Here is a 17143-nt window from a genome sequence, read left to right on the forward strand (position 1 = left end):
TTACAACATGAAAATTTAAATATATATATATATATAAATTTAATGTTGGTTATAAATAATTCTATACATTCTATTGAATTATTTGTATTTATTAGATAATTGTTCTCACTCCTTATTTTTGTTTATTTTTAAAAAAATTGAATTAATTATAATATAAAATAGATGGATCGACTAGCAATACCGGACCCTTTTCCTTCAATTATGTCAGCAATATTTTCTAGAACGAGTTGGAGTGTGGACGCGATTGCTAATTCTGTTACCTTGCATGGTGTAGCATTATTGACTTTTACATTTTCTTCGACCAAAGAAATTTCTAATGTTATTGATGGCCCTATAATAGTTACCTTCTATCTACCCCTAGCCAACCATGTTAACCCAATAGTAAACCTATATCAACCTAAAATATAAATATTGTAGTAGAAGTGGAAGAAATAAATAATGTGTAGAATAGTATGATGTTGTAAATATTATTAAAATGGTATGTAATGTAAATATGAACTAACTATATGTTAATAAGTACACAAAATCTTTTTTATCTTTATGAGAAATATTATTAATGATATAATTGTGATAATAACATATTATATATATTTAATTATATATTATATTATTAATTATATATATTTAATATTATATAATTAGGCGTTACAATAACAATAACATCTATAATTCAAATATTATTTTAAGTTAAAACAAATCACTAAAAATCTCATATTTTATAAATAATTTAAAAATATTTTTTCAAATGATTATTGAAAATTGATTTCTCTTGTGATGTGTCATGAGCATATGATATTACTCTATCTCTAATTTTCAACTTCTTTTATTTTGATGAAAATCCTAATTAACACCTTATCTATAATCTATTGAATTGCAAGGCTAGAGTAAATTTATAACTTTTAGATTTTCAATTTTCTAGTGGATAAGATTGTAACATGCCTAAGAAAATTGGATATTCTAGCTAAAAAATTAATTATTATTATATTATATTCTATATAAAATATATACATTGCACACCTATTCTATATTAAATATTGTATCTCAACTACAATACAGTATATACAATTTGCCTCTACTCTATTTCTGTAGTTACATTCCCTTTATTGTTTTTACTGAAAATCATCTCCATTTCTTCCAAGGCTCGACCCTTGGTTTCAGGCAAGAAAAAGTAAAAGAAGATCCAAGCCAATATAGATATACCAGCAAACATGAAAAATGCCCCACCTATAGTGATTGTTTTGTAGATTGAAATAAAACTCATGGAAATAGCAGCATTGGTGAGTCTGTTCACTGCAACTCCAATACTTGCTCCTTGTGCTCTCAACTTCAAAGGGAAAATCTCTGAGCTATAAACCCACGTGACAGGTCCAAGTCCAATATTGAAAAAAGCAACATACATGTAAGTGGCTACTATGCTAAGGGCCAATGCCCACAAGAGTTCCTCTTGGGTCATATCAACCATGGTTAAGTCGAACCCTAATACCAAAAGGCTACAAATCATTCCTCCAGTGCTTACAAGCAGGAGGCGTCTTCTCCCAACTTTGTCAAGCAAAAAGGTGGCCATTAGAAGGAAAAATACTTTTGTAATGCCCACTCCAATGGTTGTCAACAATAGCTTGTCCTTACTGGTAACACCTGCTTTCTTAAAGATTCTTGGACTATACAACATAACAGCTTCTATTCCAGTTGCATGCTCAAAAAAGTGAATCCCCACAGCTGCAATCAATATCCAACGAACAGGATAAGAGGGCCTCACAACCAACTCTTTCCAAACCCCTTCACCATTGTTCTTTTTTGGGGGTTTAACCATTTTCTCGAGGTCATTCTCATCAATCCCAACAGCAATTTTAATTTCTTTGAATCGAAGCTCAGCTTCTTGTTCAGTGTCTGAAATTTGTAGTAAAACTTTTTTGGCTTTTCCTAAATGGCCTTGCATCACCAACCACCTTGGAGACTCTGGCATTGCCAAAATGCCAAAAGCCAAAGCAAGTGAAGGAATTGCTGCAATACCAAGCATCAATCTCCATCCAAGCTTCAAACTCAACTTCCCTAAAAGGTAGTTCACCACATACCCAAGTAAAATTCCAATACCAATACAAAGCTCGGGTAAGGAAGCTAGAAATCCTCGAGATTTAGCAGAGGAGATTTCTATTGAATAAATCGGTGCTATCAAAAGAGCAAAACCAACGCCAATACCCGCAACACACCTTCCCAACATTAAAATTGTGTAGTTTGGACCATATCCCATAAGAATTGAACCAACCATGAAAAGGATAGAGGCTACGGTGATTGTGTAGCGTCGACCAATGTAATCAGCAGTTCTTCCAGCAGTTAAAGATCTTACCAATGCACAAATGTTTAAGATGTCTGCTAAAACTTCTTGTTGGGTATCACTAATTCCAAGATCTTCCTTTATAAATATCATGGCTCCACTCATGACACCTGTATCTGAAAGTCATATTGATATATGTCATTAATTCTTTTTCACAATGCATTAATCTAAAACATCATTTTGTGCATATATATGTTTTATATAATTTCTTTACAAATCATGTGCCACATATAATTAAGGAGAAAGTAAAAGTATTTGATAATAAAGTTGATGAAAGAAATTACCAAAGACATTATTATTTAGTTAAATCTTATGGACGTGTATATATATGTGTGTATGCGTGGATGTGTGTGACCTAAAATCTTGTGAATATTAGTTAACATTTTCTATCGCTAGGTCAAATTTGTGGATTTTTATACAGATAATTATAATATATTTATAACATATAATATACTTAACTTTTAAAAGTCTTATTTTAAAATTTTAAATTCAAAGTAACTTTTAAAACAAAAATAGAATTCATGGGCCAAACATAGTTTTAATTTTTGAAAGGCTACTTGAGCATCTTAAATTACAAATTATTAACCTATCTTTTATAATTCTGTTCCTCCTCACTATGATCATAAAATTTTTATGTCAGTTTTAAATTGATTAACTAATTTAATAATTAAAGTTGTTCGAATACTTTTAATTTTATCATTATCGGTTTCATTTTTATGCTACTTTTTAGTAAAATATAGAAAATGTGTGTAATTTGTTAAATAATAAATGTTAAATATGATGTCCACTAATAAAAACAATGTCAGGATTGTATATGCTAAAAAAATAAAGGAAATAAAAAAAATGAATGTTCCCTTTGAGGAAACATATTCACAAACACAATATACCATGAGTTGCACAAATAAAAAAATGAATGAAAATGAAAAATATAGGAGAACAAGAAAGGAAAAACTAGAACAAAAACAAGTGAGAGGGAATTGAATATACCATAACCAAATATAATGGATATCATGGAGGTGACAATTGCACATGCAGTAGCATATGTTGAACCATTGTGCTCTTTGTTACCCAGTTCCATGATATTATGATATATGGATGGCCTTCTCTTCTTCCTTTAGAAGGTAATAAGTTGTTTATTTATTCTCCCACTTGATGGACTCCTTCCACCAAGGGGTTGATGATGGACGTCCAAGGTGGGAAGAATCTCATTGCTAAGGCCAAAATGATGACCTTAAGGGTGGATGTTCCTTCAAGGGTGAGGCAAAAAAGGAAGGTGGGCGTAAATGGATTGATTTGGGCGAATATGAGAGATAAATGGAGGATGGTGTTTTTGGGTGTTCTAGTTGGCTCTCTTCATCAAGTGGGGATGAAGGCCACTCAAGGGAACCCTAAACTCACTCTAGGGAGGAGATAGGAGAGGTAGGCCGTGTAGACCTAGTGACTAAGGAGAGGATTTGAGGCAAAAATGCTCACTCAAATTCATATATTCCAAAGTATTTACAAGGTGTGGGGTGTTGGGTATTTATAGGAGGGGAGGCATCTAGGGTTGCATTTGAAGTAGGCAAATGAATTCCAAATGAAATGCAAATGAACCCTAGATGCAACTTGGTGGCCAAGGATGGAATCTGTGGGTTTAGATTGGCTATATCTAGGTGCATGATAAGACCATGCAACCTTTGCCCTCCACTTGGGCCCTAAGCCTTTCTAACACCAAAAATAGACCCAAAAAGCACCAAAAATGCGTCACCCTCTAATTAACACCCTAGCCCAAAAATAAAAACCCTAATCATCTAGAGCACCCCATAATACAAGGGTAAAATGGGAAATACAAAAGAAAATAAACTCTAAGTCCTAAACACCCCAAAATACAAGGGTAAAATTGGAAATACAAGTAAAATAAATTCTATGACTAAAATACCCCAAAGTACAAGGGAAAAATAGGAATAAAAATAAATGCTATGCTAATAAGAACTTAGGAGCTAAGGTCCAAAACTGGCCTCACTCCTCCTATGGTTTTTCAATACTAACCCATTCCTTTTGCTTCCTTCAATACATCACCTCTTGGACTTCTTCTCGGACTTCTTGGCCTTAGAGTTATTCCATCACCACTCCTTAATAAGTATTCTTGAGAGTTTGTCAAATATTTTTATTGCTACTACGTATACTAAACAATCACGTTAAAAAAGTGGATGCATATGAGTTACAACTGAATTAGGAAGAGAATATGGAAATGTTGATTAATACGAAAGAAAAGACAATACACATATATATAAGAAACCCCAAGGTGGTGATTTATCCATTGATGCCAGCAATATGGTTACTCAATGCTAATTAAGGTTTGAAAAGAAACACATAAAAGTTGGGAGCAGACCATGAATAGATAGATATTCATACTCTATTTTTGACGTATCCATATATGATGTTGAGTTGGATCATGAACAATTACCTAGTGTTAGGGGTGAAACTTTTTTCAAATTGTCATCGTGTTCATTTAACCAATTATTAGTTATTTACGATAAAGATAAAATACCAAAGTTACCAAATATACAAACATATATATATATATATATATATATATATATATATATATATATATATATATACTAGTGTTATTACTTATACAATTCTTGAATTTAATAGTATTTTTAAAATTTTGAAATTGTTATTTCAGCTTACATTTCTTACATAGTCTTTTAGGGCTATAAAAAAAATTATTAATGATTACACATAACTAAGCTAATTTAAGTTTCGAGAAAGCTCTTTGTACACCACCTTATTTGATAATAAAAAGATACTTAACAAAAGCAAATCCTTAAATATATAAGTGATACTTCAAAAATATATAAGTCCTGAATAAAATAAAAAAACATAATATGTATTTGGTAATGAATAATATTGAGATGTTCGTTGCCACTTTCTTAATGGGATTAATGTTGAAAGTTTGTGTCTCATGTTAGTTGAATGTTGGTTTTTATTAGTTAAAACCAAACAAAGTACGAAGGGGTTACAACTATTAGGATCAAAATTTTTTGTCTCCAACTCCTGTCCCCAAATTCTATCCCTCCAATCACAAAATATTATCTCAATTAAATTATTACCATGTTATTACTTTTAATTTTAATTCTAATTTTTAAAAAATGCAATCAATTCTCATGTCCGTTACAATTTTTTTTTATTTTGATTCTCCTATTGAGATCGTGTTGGTTTCCCATTTTGTATTTTCCGCTTGGCGAAAAGGATTTTCGATCAACACGTACTGCATGTTTTTTGGTATTTAATATACTCATTGCAACCCAAAAGGAAATTATTCTCTCAGGGATATGATAATGCTAACTTATGGCTTGTTTTATAATAGTATTTAATTATTATTATTAACTATATTATTACTTTTAATTTTAATTCTGATTTTTAAAAATTGTATCCGATTCTCATATCCCGTTACAATTTTTGTTTTGATTTTGGTTCTCCCATTCCTAACGTAAACTTCATGTTTCTGGTACTTTGCCACTCAACAAATTTCCTACCTTTTCACTTCTCAGCAAAATTTGTGATCTGTGATGGTAGGGTGCAACTATCAAGTCCAACATTTCTTTAACTTTTGCTCATTACCTTTTGTTTTTTCCTACTCCTATTCTTTTTCTCCTGTTCACATTACATAATTTGTGGTTTTCTTCTTGAATTAAGATTTATTTGATCTCTTTAAACATCAACTTTGTTTCATTTTGTTTGACTCTAATTTTGTTGGATTATTACACAAGTTCATTCTTTATTTCATACGTATCTGTTTCTTAGTCACTTGTTCAAAGCATTGTGTTATGGCTGAAGAAGAACATCAAGAAATGGGCATTGATAATGTGGATGAAATTGAAGGGCAAAAAATTGATATGATACATGATACAATTCCTAGTCAATTTATACCAAAAGTTGGGATGGAGTTTGAGACTAAAGATGCAGCATATAATTTTTATAATGATTATGCTTATAGAGTGGGTTTCGGTGCAAGGATTAGCAAAGGACATAAAGATAAATATGGGAAGATAGTCAATAGAGTATTTTGTTGTTCATGCGAAGGATATCATGGGAAAGATATGCGAGAAGATAATGTCAAAAATCCTCGACCACAATCAAGATTTGGTTGTTTGGCAAAGATGAAAGTTAATAGTCGTTTGACGGGAAAGTATCGTGTAACTGAATTTATTGCTAAGCATGCACATGAGACTACAACTCCTAGTAAGAGTCATTTTCTTAGATCTCAAAGGAAAATGAATATTCCTCAAGTAGTTGAGGTTCATTTAGCAAATGATTCTGTAATTACTTCAGTAAGGATTTTAATAAATGCATCTATGAATATGAAGAGGAAGAAGAGTGTATAGTAGCTTTGAACAATATGCTTGAGAAATATGATCTTAAGGACAATAGTTGGTTGAAACAGACTTTTGCTTTAAAGGAGAAATGGGCATTAGTTTATGGTCAAGAGAACTTTTGTGCAAACATGACTAACACACAACGAAATGAGAGTATGAATAATGTAATTAAAAAATATGTGAGTTATCAACATGATTTACTAAGATTTTTTCATCATTTTCAGAGAATGGTAGAGGATCGTCGATATGAGGAATCAAAGGAAGATTTTAAAGCAACCCAAAGAAGTTTAATTCTATCATTTGATGTGAAAATTCTACGGCATGCAACAATAATTTATACTCCTGCAATATTTAAGATGAACCAACACGAGGTATCAAGTGGTTATGATTGTAGCATGTATATTTCCTCTCAAAATGGGGATGTTACTGAATATAAAGTTACCTCATATAAGAAGTTATTTCAACATACTGTCCATTATGACTCCTCTATTGGTTCAGTGAAATGTAGTTGTAAAAAGTATGAGTTTGCAGGGATTTTATGCTCACATGCTCTCAAAGTTCTCTCTTCAATAAATGTTATGAAAATTCCTACTATGTATGTATTAAAGAGATGGACAAAACATGCAAAAATGGGAAATGGCATACCAACTAACCATTCTATAATCCATGAGGACCCTAAGGCAAAAATAGGTATGTGCTATAAAGACATGCGTAGGATGCAAGTTCAATTAGCAACTAAAGGAGCGATAACTGAAGAAACATATAATATACCTATTAGTTATTTGACCAAGGCCATGAATGATATAGATGTTTGTCTTGAAGGTAGAGACAAGGAAGCTAGTACTGGTGATGGTTCACTTATAAATATTGAAAAGGGTTGGTGTAGTGGGAATAAGGATAATGTGAAAGGAATAAAGACCAAAGAAAGATTTCGAGGATCATCTACTAGGCCAAAAGGTATTCTTGAAAGAAGAAAAAAGAAGAAAACTATGCAACAAGATGAACCTTCCATGAAGAACTTAGATAATGAATTGCCTTCATCTCAATTTAGTCAGGTATTCTCTAATTTATTTTAATTTTTGTTTCTCGTGCTAATTTATAATCTATATGATAATTTTTAATTGTTATTAAAATTGTATTATTTAGTTTCCCACATATGTTTCCAACAATACATTCATGGAGTCAAGTAGTAATATGAGCATGACAGAGTTGTTACAGGTGATAAATTATAGTGCTTCTATTTTTGTTAGTTTAATATTTCTTTTAAAATACGTTTGTAAAATGGGATATATGTATATCTACAGGCACAACTATCTAGCATTAAACGAGGAACAAATGATGTTACAAATTCTCTAAGCAAAGAAGGACAAAATATATGATCTGTGAAGCAATTTGGTCATAGAAAGTTTTTATAAACATTATAAACATCAAGATGTTTCAACGATTCTAGTTTCAAACTTTGCAAATATACTATTGCAATTTAGATATTTTTCTTGGCCTTTTAAAATTATCCAATTAGTTCCCATTATAAATCTACTACATTGTGAGTAACAATGTCTCCACACTGTAAATGTATTATAAATCTACTACATTGTAAATGTATTATAAATCTACTACATTGTGAGTAACAATGTCTCCACACTGTAAATGTAGGATTTAACAATCATGCATATGCAACATGTTTGTGTTTCAGAGCAACTATATATGGTATTTGCTGCATAAACACTCCAACTATCATGAAGGCAATTCAAGATTACAATAGAAAAAAAAAAAGGAACATAATTAAAAATAATGAATCCATACAACCTATAAATGGCCTAATTACTATCGTTTAATTAAAAGGAAAATAAATCATATGTTCTTTATACACTGGTCTATAAACGTATAAATAATATATTGGATTTTATAATAATTACCTAAAAATATATATCAAAAATAGTGTTGTATATATATATATATAGGGAGCATATCAAGTGAGAGAGAATTTATTATGAGAGATGAGAGGGTTAAAATATAACCCTTATGGTGTGTTTGGATGAGGAATATTTATATAGGTTAATTCATTTATTTGAAGAATTTCAAATTTCTTGAGGTGAAATGCTTTGTTTGGATGAGGAATTTACAAAGAAATTGAAATCCAAGCATTTGTGAAATTTCTTAAAATAGTAGTGTTCTTACTGGGAATTTGTCGTAGGGTTGATCCTCCAAGTAAGATTGGTGAGCCTCCTTCACTGGTACGCTGGTGTTCCAAGATGGGGGTGGTACCTGCAAAAGAGACTTCGATGCTAAAGTTAGGGTTTGTATGAGTATATGTCTCGTATAAATAATGCACGTACCTTAGTGTGAATTAGAGTTGCGTTGGGCCTTGGGCCTGAGATCAGTTGTGATCTAATTAGATAGCAGATCTCGTCTGGACCGGGATCTCCTAAAATCGGATACAATACGGTTAAGTGACGAGCTGACGTCACATAGCACGTATCCGAGGTTGTTATGCTCTGTGATGCCGAGCAGGGAGCTCGGCTCGCGGTACAGATAGTACACTAGCCCCCCGAGCTCCGAAGACCATGGGTCAAGGAGTTAAGACCGAGCTCGTCAAGTGGTTGTGACCCTTCGCGTACGCCTGCTTGTTGAGATGCCATGTGTCATAACTATTCATTTCCCGAAAACGTGCAAGTGGGGCGTTAAGGGGAGTGACGGTTATCTAATGATGGTTTGCATTTGTCATAATGGTTTTCCATTAATGTGGCGTCAGACTTGCCCCTTGGCCGACACATGGCGTGGCCGTTTTGAATTTGGGAAAAACCTTTTTCTCTCACTCGCGCCTCTTCCCTTTTCACTTTACTCATTTTTCACTCTTTCAACTTCTCGCACACGTTGTTTCTCCTGTGCTTTTGCTCATCCTCCGTCTTCATTTTTCCCGTTTTCCCCGGCGTTTCCGGTAACCCAGTCATTGTTAGGGTTATTTTCTGAGGAAGAGTACCAGGTACTTCCTTTCTACCGTTTTCTTTTTCCTTCTTCTCCAGTCTTCTTCGAGTCTTTCTTGTTTTTTCCATGGCTAGAGGGAGTGGTGCTGGTTCCTCCGCGCCTGCCAAGGGTAAAGGCAAGGCGCGGGGCAAGGCGGCGGCTACCAGAACGGTCGTCGCTCGAAAAAAAAAAAAGGAGGTGGCGCCGCCAGCGGACCTCGTTCCAGGTATTCCTAGGTACGACTGGGTTTGGTGTGAGATGGCGAAGGTCCAAAGCGTTTTTCGGTCCTTTCTTGAGGTTAATGGGATCTTGAAATCGTGCAAGGTTTGTGACCCTTCTATTTCCCGGATGATCCAGCTTGAACCTTGTCAGGCCGGTGAGGGCGTGTACATGGGGAAGTCTACTGACCCTCCCCATTTCTATATGTACCAATGTTTTTTTAGGGATTTATGTGTCTGCCTTCCCTTCACTCAGTTCGAGTGTGATTTTTTGAACTTTGTCAACTCGGTCCTTTGCCAGTTACACCACAATAGTTGGGGTTTTTTGAGGGCTTTTCAAATCTTGTGTTCAGTTTTAGGGATAGAGGTGTCCCTTCCCGTCTTTCTTCATTTTTACCAGTTGAAGATAGGCGTTCCGCCATACGGCATACTGTCTCTGAGTGGGAGTAGGGATGGGGGTTTGTTTACTCTCTACTCCCAGTCATACAAAAACTTCAAACAACAGTTTTTCCGGGTTGCTCTTGTGAATGTCGACCCATTGGAGGATGGGGCGTTTTACTTCGACGGGCTGCCGAAATTTCCTTTCTATTGGTGCCCCAAACCGTCTAGGTTTCATGGGGTGGGCCAATTGAAGCTGACGGCGTCGGAGGCGGCCGCCGTCGAGAACCTCGCAGTGCTTCCTCGTCCGCTGGATTGCAAGCTCGTTCTGTCGCTTGCGAACTCAGCATACAAGGAGAGGGGCCTGAAGAGTGAGTATTTTGTCCTCTTTAGATTGTTAGGGTTTGCAAAACCTTCTTTTGCTGGTGTGTTTTTCTTTTTGTTTTTGCAGACATAATGGGCAAGAATAAGTGGCGTGAGCTGAAGCACCGCTACAACGTTGCCGAGCTTGAGGTTCCCGAGCCTTAAGAGGAGGAGATGTCCCCCCTGAAGGTCAACTGAAAAAGAAAGAGGGGCGAGAAAGAGGTCGGGGGGACCTCTGCCCCTCGCGAAATGGAGGAGGTGACCTCCAAGGCTGCAAATGATGATGCAATCGATCTCACTAGGAGTTCTCCACCTGGGGAGGGTCCCCAAATGGTTGCTGCAGCGACTGCTGAGCCAGTTGCTCCTTCTGCCGAGGTAAGTGTCTTGTCTCTTTGGACTTTCCTTCTATGTTGGTTTTTCTTTTGTTTATTGAGGCGCTATCGCTCTTTGCAGGCAGGGATAGCTGTCGAGGCGGAGGTCCCGATTGCTGAGCAGGTCGCCCAGGCCGCCGTGGTGAGTGCCTCGCTCTTCGTTTTTTCCTTTATCATGTATGTTGTTCTTTTTTTCTTTCTTTTTTGACATGGCTTTGGTGTTTGCAGGCAGGGGACGTTGCTGAGGTCCGGGTGCCTCTAAGGTCGGGGGTGCCAAACGTGGACCCCCCTGTTGCTGAGTAGGAAACGCTCGTCTCCGTTTCTGTTGAGGCTCGTGGTAAGGGGCCGAGTCTCGAGGTCTCTAGAGCCGCGCCTGCCACCTTGGCGGCGGCGTCAAGTTTGTCGCAGGGGGCTTCCCGGAGCCAGTACATAGCTCACCGCTTCGGGAAGGGCCTCACCCAGGTGTGACTAGACCATGTGAGTGCTTCGGCCGACCTGAACTCGCTGTGGAGCGCTGGGGTGACTGTCGAGAAGTTCTTCCCCCAAGGTTCGCTGACCTCGGATGACCAGGGACTGATCGAGGGGGCTGGGCCCGTGGAAAGCTTCGACGCCGCCCAGGTCTTTATGTAGAGAACTATAGCGATTATGGACAACTGGAAGCATAAGTGGTCCACACAGCAGGAGGATTTTGTTAGGCTAAGGAACCGAGTTCAACCTCTGAAGGACGAGAACAAGGTCTTGAAGGAGGAGAACAAGGTGCTGAGTGCCGCCCTCGGTGAGGCGAAGATGCAGGGTGCCAAGCTTCAAGCAGCGAAGGCAGATCTTGTCAGGGTTTAGAAATCGTTGGAGATTACCCTGCGCTCCAACGAGAATTATGCTTCTTAGGTGGGCGAGCTGCAGAGGCTCGTTGCGCCGTCCCGAGGTCAGGTGCGGAGCTTGGAAGATGAGGTGACGTCTTCCCAGGGCCAGGTTCACTCTTTAGAGGACGAAGTGACCTTTCTGAGGGGCGAGCTTGTTGTGGTGGCTGAGGAGCGTCTCCGTGACGAGGTCATTCTCGGTGGCAGGGAATAGGAGATTGTCTCCCTGAGAACGGACCTCGCGAAGCTAGAGGCGGAGAAGGCGGCGCTGGAGAAGAAGCTTGAGGAGACCGAGCGCTCGGTTGTGATTGAGCATAAGAGGGGTTTCCTCAAGGCTACCCGCCAGGCCAGGCTCCTCGCGCCAGGATTTGACCTTTCCGCCTTGCATGTGGAGAAAGTTGTCCGCTTAGGGAAGCTTGTCAAGGAAGACGATGACGAGGACAGCTCTAGCGGGAATGCCTCTGCGTAGGCCAGTTTTGTAATAGCTTAGATAAATTTTTTCTACTTTATTTTTCTGTTTTGAATTCAAGTGTGGAACTCTGGAAACATTGTATATATATATATATTTTTCTTTGTCTATTTGTGTTTGCGCTTTTCTTTGCCTTTGTGTTTATGCTTGATTTTTGCTGTTTGCGCGTTTTGAGACACACATTCGATGTCTGTTGTATGCTTTTATACTTGGTGATACTTCACCTTAAGTTGATCATGTCGAGGTTCGAACGCGACCTCAGTTTTTCGTTAAGTAATTTTTTGTGAAGGTTCGAACTCGACCTTAATCATACCGAGGTTCGAACTCGACCTCAAATTTTTCGTTAAGTAATTTTTGTGAAGGTTCGAACTCGACCTTAATCATACCGACATTCGAACTCGACCTCAGATTTTCGTTGAGTAATTTTGTGTGAAGGTTCGAACTCGACCTTAATCATACCGAGGTTCGAACTCGACCTCATATTTTCGTTGAGTGATTTTGTGTGCAGGTTCGAACTCGACCTTAATCATACCGAGGTTCAAACTCGACCTCAGATTTTCGTTGAGTGATTTTGTGTGAAGGTTCGAACTCGACCTTAATCATACCGAGGTTCGAACTCGACCTCAGATTTTCGTTAAATAATTTTTGTGAAGGTTCGAACTCGACCTTAATCATACCGAGGTTTGAACTCAACCTCAGATTTTCGTTGAGTGATTTTGTGTGAAGGTTCGAACTCGACCTTAATCATACCGAGGTTCGAACTCAACCTCATATTTTCGTTAAATAATTTTTGTGAAGGTTCGAACTCGACCTTAATCATACCGAGGTTCGAACTCGACCTCAGATTTTTCGTTAAGTAATTTTTGTGAAGGTTCGAACTCGACCTTAAGTGAGAGCGAAATAAGTTGGTTCGAACTCGACCTCTATTTAGCGTAAAACATAAAATAATGCAAAGAGAATGTGAGTTGAACAGAATGAGTCATTTTATTGATTATGTAATTGTGCCTCGTTAAAAACACTCTTAGCCAAAAACCCATTTTTTTGTTTTTTGGGACAAAAGACTGAGGCGGGAAAAGAGTGCACAGCTCATTCGTACAAAATTTAGCTGAAGTAGTACTTGAGATGCGTAGCATTCCAAGTTCGAGGTATGGGTTTTCCGCTGAGCTCTTCTAATCGGTACGCTCCACTTTCCAAGTCTTCTGTAACTCGGAATGGGCCTCCCCAAGTGGGTGCAAACTTTCCATCTGACGTGTCTTTCCGTGCTTCGCCCAGCAATCGCCACACCAAGTCACCAACTCGGAAAGAGCGAGGTTTTACTCGGGTGTTGTATCTTCGAGAAGCTCGGAGCTTGCAGGGTTCTTCGTGGATTTGAGCTTCGTCTCTAAGCTCGTCAACCAAGTCGAGGTCAGCTGCCAACTCTCGAGCATTCTGCTCGCTGTTGAAAACTTGGTGCCGGTGGGACGTCTCTCTGACTTCTACTGGGATCATTGCGTCAGCTCCGTAGGTCAGCCTATAAGGCGTCTCTTGCGTGGTTGACTGGGGGGTGCAATGATACGCCTAGAGGATACTGAGGAGTTCGTCGGGCCACTATCCTTTGGCATTCCCTAGCCGCTTCTTAAGTTCCCGGAGGATGACCTTGTTGGCTGCTTCGGCTTGGCCATTGGTTTGGGGGTGTTCCACCGAGGTCGGGAGATGTTTGATACCGAGCTCGCGGAGGAAGTCCTCGAATCCCTGTGCGATGAACTGTCAACCGTTGTCAGTAACGAGGGTGTGAGGGATTCCGAATCTGCAAATGATATTCCTCCAGGTAAATTTTTGCACGTTCTCAGTGGTGATTTTGGCAAGTGGGCATGCCTCAATCCACTTGATGAAGTAATCGATCGCCACTAGGAGGAACTTCAATTGACCTTTCGCAGGGGGGAATGGCCCGAGGATGTCCATTCTCCACTGGGAGAAAGGCCACACCGACATCATTTGGTGGAGAGCTTCAGGCAGTTGCCGGTGTGTGTTGCCGAACTGCTGGCACTCTTTGCACTTTTGGATGCAGTCTTGGCAATTCAACTTAAGAGTGGGCCAGTAGTACCCGGCTCGGAGTACCCTGGTCGCCATTGAGCGTGCTCCGGAATGCATGCCACATATGCCCCGATGAATTTCCTCGATGACGTAGGCTACCTGGGACGCAGTCAAGCACTTGAGCAGCGAAGTGGAGACACCACGCTTGAATAGCTCGTCCCCGATAATGACGAACTTAGTCGATCTCAACCTCATTTTCCGAGCTTCGTCCTTATTTTCGGGCAGGATCCCCTCCTTCAAGTGACTCCAAATACCTGTCATCCACCCCTGGTCTTCGCTGTCACCGACGTTGACGACTTTGTTGTCCAAGCTGGGTGAGTGCAAGGTCTCCTGGATGATAGTTCGGTGTTGTCCAGGCCTTTTGGTACTGGCGAGCTTTGACAGGAGGTCAGCTCGGGTATTTTGTTCTCGAGGCACATGTTGTATGGTGAACTCGTCAAAGGACGAGATCTGGTGGGATGCGACGAGGAATTATCGCTATAAGAGAGTGTTCTTTACCTGGTACGCCCCACTGAGTTGCTCTACCATGAGCTTCGATTCGCTGTTGCAACTCACTCTTCGAGCTCTGAGGTCGGGGCTAGCCTTAGTCCTGCGAAGAGTGCCTCGTACTCCGCCTGGTTGTTGGTCACCTTGAAGCTAAACTTGAGGGATTGCTCCAAGGTGACTTGGTTTGGCCCTTCCAAAATGATACCTGCACCACCACCTTTAGAGTTGGAGGACCCGTCAACGTGTAAAGTCCATACCTGAGGTTCCTCGGCGGTAGTAGGCATGAGCTCGGCTATGAAGTCGACCAGACATTGGGCTTTCAGGGGTCCGCGACTTTCGTACTGGATGCCAAACTCTGACAATTCTACTGACCACGCAATTATCCGTCCGGCGAGCTCGGGCTTTCGCAGAATTTGCTTGATGGGGAAGTCAGTTTTGACTACTATCTGGTGACTCTGGAAGTAGGGTCGGAGACGCCGAGCTGCGGTGACAAGTGCTAGTGCCAGTTTCTCGATCATTTGGTACCGCTTCTCCGCGTCTTGGAGGACTCGGCTGATGAAGTAGATCGGTGTCTGCACTTTCTGGTGCTCTTGTACTATCACTGCACTGATAACGCTTTCTGCCACAGCCAAGTAGAGGAGGAGGTCGGTTTTGTGATCCAGCCTCTATAGGATTGGCGGAGTCATGAGGAAGGTTTTGAAGCTTCGGAGAGCTTCTTCGCATTGATCCGTCCACTGAAAGTTTTGTGGCTTCCGTAGCAGAGTAAAGGGGCCCTGCCTTTTCCGCAAGTCTGGGGATGAAACGGGACAGTGAGACCAACTGTCCGGCTAGGCGTTGGACCTCTTTCACTGTTTGTGGACTTTGCATCTGGATGATTGCTTTACACTTCTCGGGATTGGCCTCAATTCCTCTGCTGGTGATCATGAAACCGAGGAACTTGCCTCCCTGGACGTCGAAGATGCACTTCTCTGGATTTAGGCGCATGTTGTGCCTCCTGATCTGGGCAAACACCTCGGCGAGGTCGGTAGCATGATCTGTTGCCGAGGTGGTCTTGACTACCATGTCATCGACGTAGACCTCCATGTTTCGCCCAATCTGCTGGTGGAAAACCTTATCTATCAACCGCTGGTAGGTTGCCCCCGCATTTTTGAGACCGAAAGGCATCACCCGGTAGCAATAGTTGGCGTGGTCGGTGATGAAGGACGTATGCACCTCGTCAGGTGGGTACATCATTATCTGGTTGTACCCAGAGTATGCGTCAAGGAAGCTGAGGAGGGCGTGCCCGGACGCTCTGTCAACCAACCTGTCAATGCTTGGCAAGGGGTACGAGTCTTTTGGGCATGCCTTGTTTAAGTCGGTGTAGTCGACGCACATGCGCCACTTTCCCAAGCTCTTCTTTATCAGGACCACGTTTGCCAACCATGTGGTGTATCTGACCTCATGGATGAAGCCAGCATTCAGCGACTTCTGTGTTTCGGTGATAATGGTCTCCCGCCTTTCACTACCGACCTTCCTCTTCCTTTGGGCGATTCGCCTTGCCTCCTTGCATATCACTAACCTGTGACAGATGAAGTCAGCGTCTATACCTGGCATGTTAGCGCTGGACCAGGCAAATAGGTCGGCGTTTCGGAGTATCTCAGCTTCGAGCTGCTGCCGCAATTCCGGGCTCAACTGCCTGCGGATTTTTGTGCACTGCCCGGGAAGTTTCCCGATCTGGAGGTCGTCCAGCTCATCAATGGGGCTTGGCTGCTCATCATGGGAGTCGGATCTCAAATCAAGATCGGTGATTTCCACGTGGGTGATGTGAGCCACGGTGGGGGCATCCTTCTTGCTTTGCTCGTCGGACGGGGATATCTTCAAACTCTCGGTGTAGCACTGGCGTGCTGTCTTCTGATTCGCTTTGACGGAGATGATTTTACCGTCACTTCCCAGGAACTTCATAGTGAGGTGTGGAGTGGACACCACTACTCCAAGCTGATTCAACGTGGGTCTTCCAATGATGATGTTTTAGGAGGTGTTGGCCTCCACAAGGAGGTATCAGACCATGATTCTCCTTGTGTTCGGAGAGGCTCCAAAGGTGGTCAGCAGGTCCACGTATCCCCGAGTGTGCACTCGCTCTCCTGCAAAACTGACTAGGGGTTCTGTGTGAGGTTGGATGAGAGAGTGGGGGATGTCTAACCTGAGGAAGGTCGGCCAATATAGAACATCTGCCGAGCTCTCCTGGTCTATCAGTGTCTTGTGCACCTCCCAATTGGCTACCTCCACGGC

At 40.4% G+C, this 17143-nt stretch overlaps 2 protein-coding genes across 2 annotated transcripts; both read right to left on the reverse strand.

Annotated features, from left to right (window-relative positions):
* Positions 1 to 235: 235 nt before the first annotated feature.
* Positions 236 to 2504, reverse strand: LOC109818169 (putative polyol transporter 3). The gene has a single exon (XM_020383572.2). It carries the CDS (start codon positions 2435 to 2437, stop codon positions 1073 to 1075), a length of 1365 nt encoding a protein of 454 aa, XP_020239161.2. The 5' UTR covers positions 2438 to 2504; the 3' UTR covers positions 236 to 1072.
* A 10913-nt stretch (positions 2505 to 13417) lies between these two features.
* LOC145956090 (uncharacterized) lies at positions 13418 to 13804 on the reverse strand. Its single transcript, XM_083071650.1, has one exon. It carries the CDS (start codon positions 13802 to 13804, stop codon positions 13418 to 13420), a length of 387 nt encoding a protein of 128 aa, XP_082927776.1.
* Between the last annotated feature and the right edge of the window lie 3339 nt (positions 13805 to 17143).

The sequence above is a fragment of the Cajanus cajan genome, chromosome 3 (genome assembly GCF_000230855.2).
Source record: "Cajanus cajan strain Asha chromosome 3, NIPB_CcT2T_4, whole genome shotgun sequence".
Classification (NCBI taxonomy): Eukaryota; Viridiplantae; Streptophyta; class Magnoliopsida; order Fabales; family Fabaceae; genus Cajanus; species Cajanus cajan.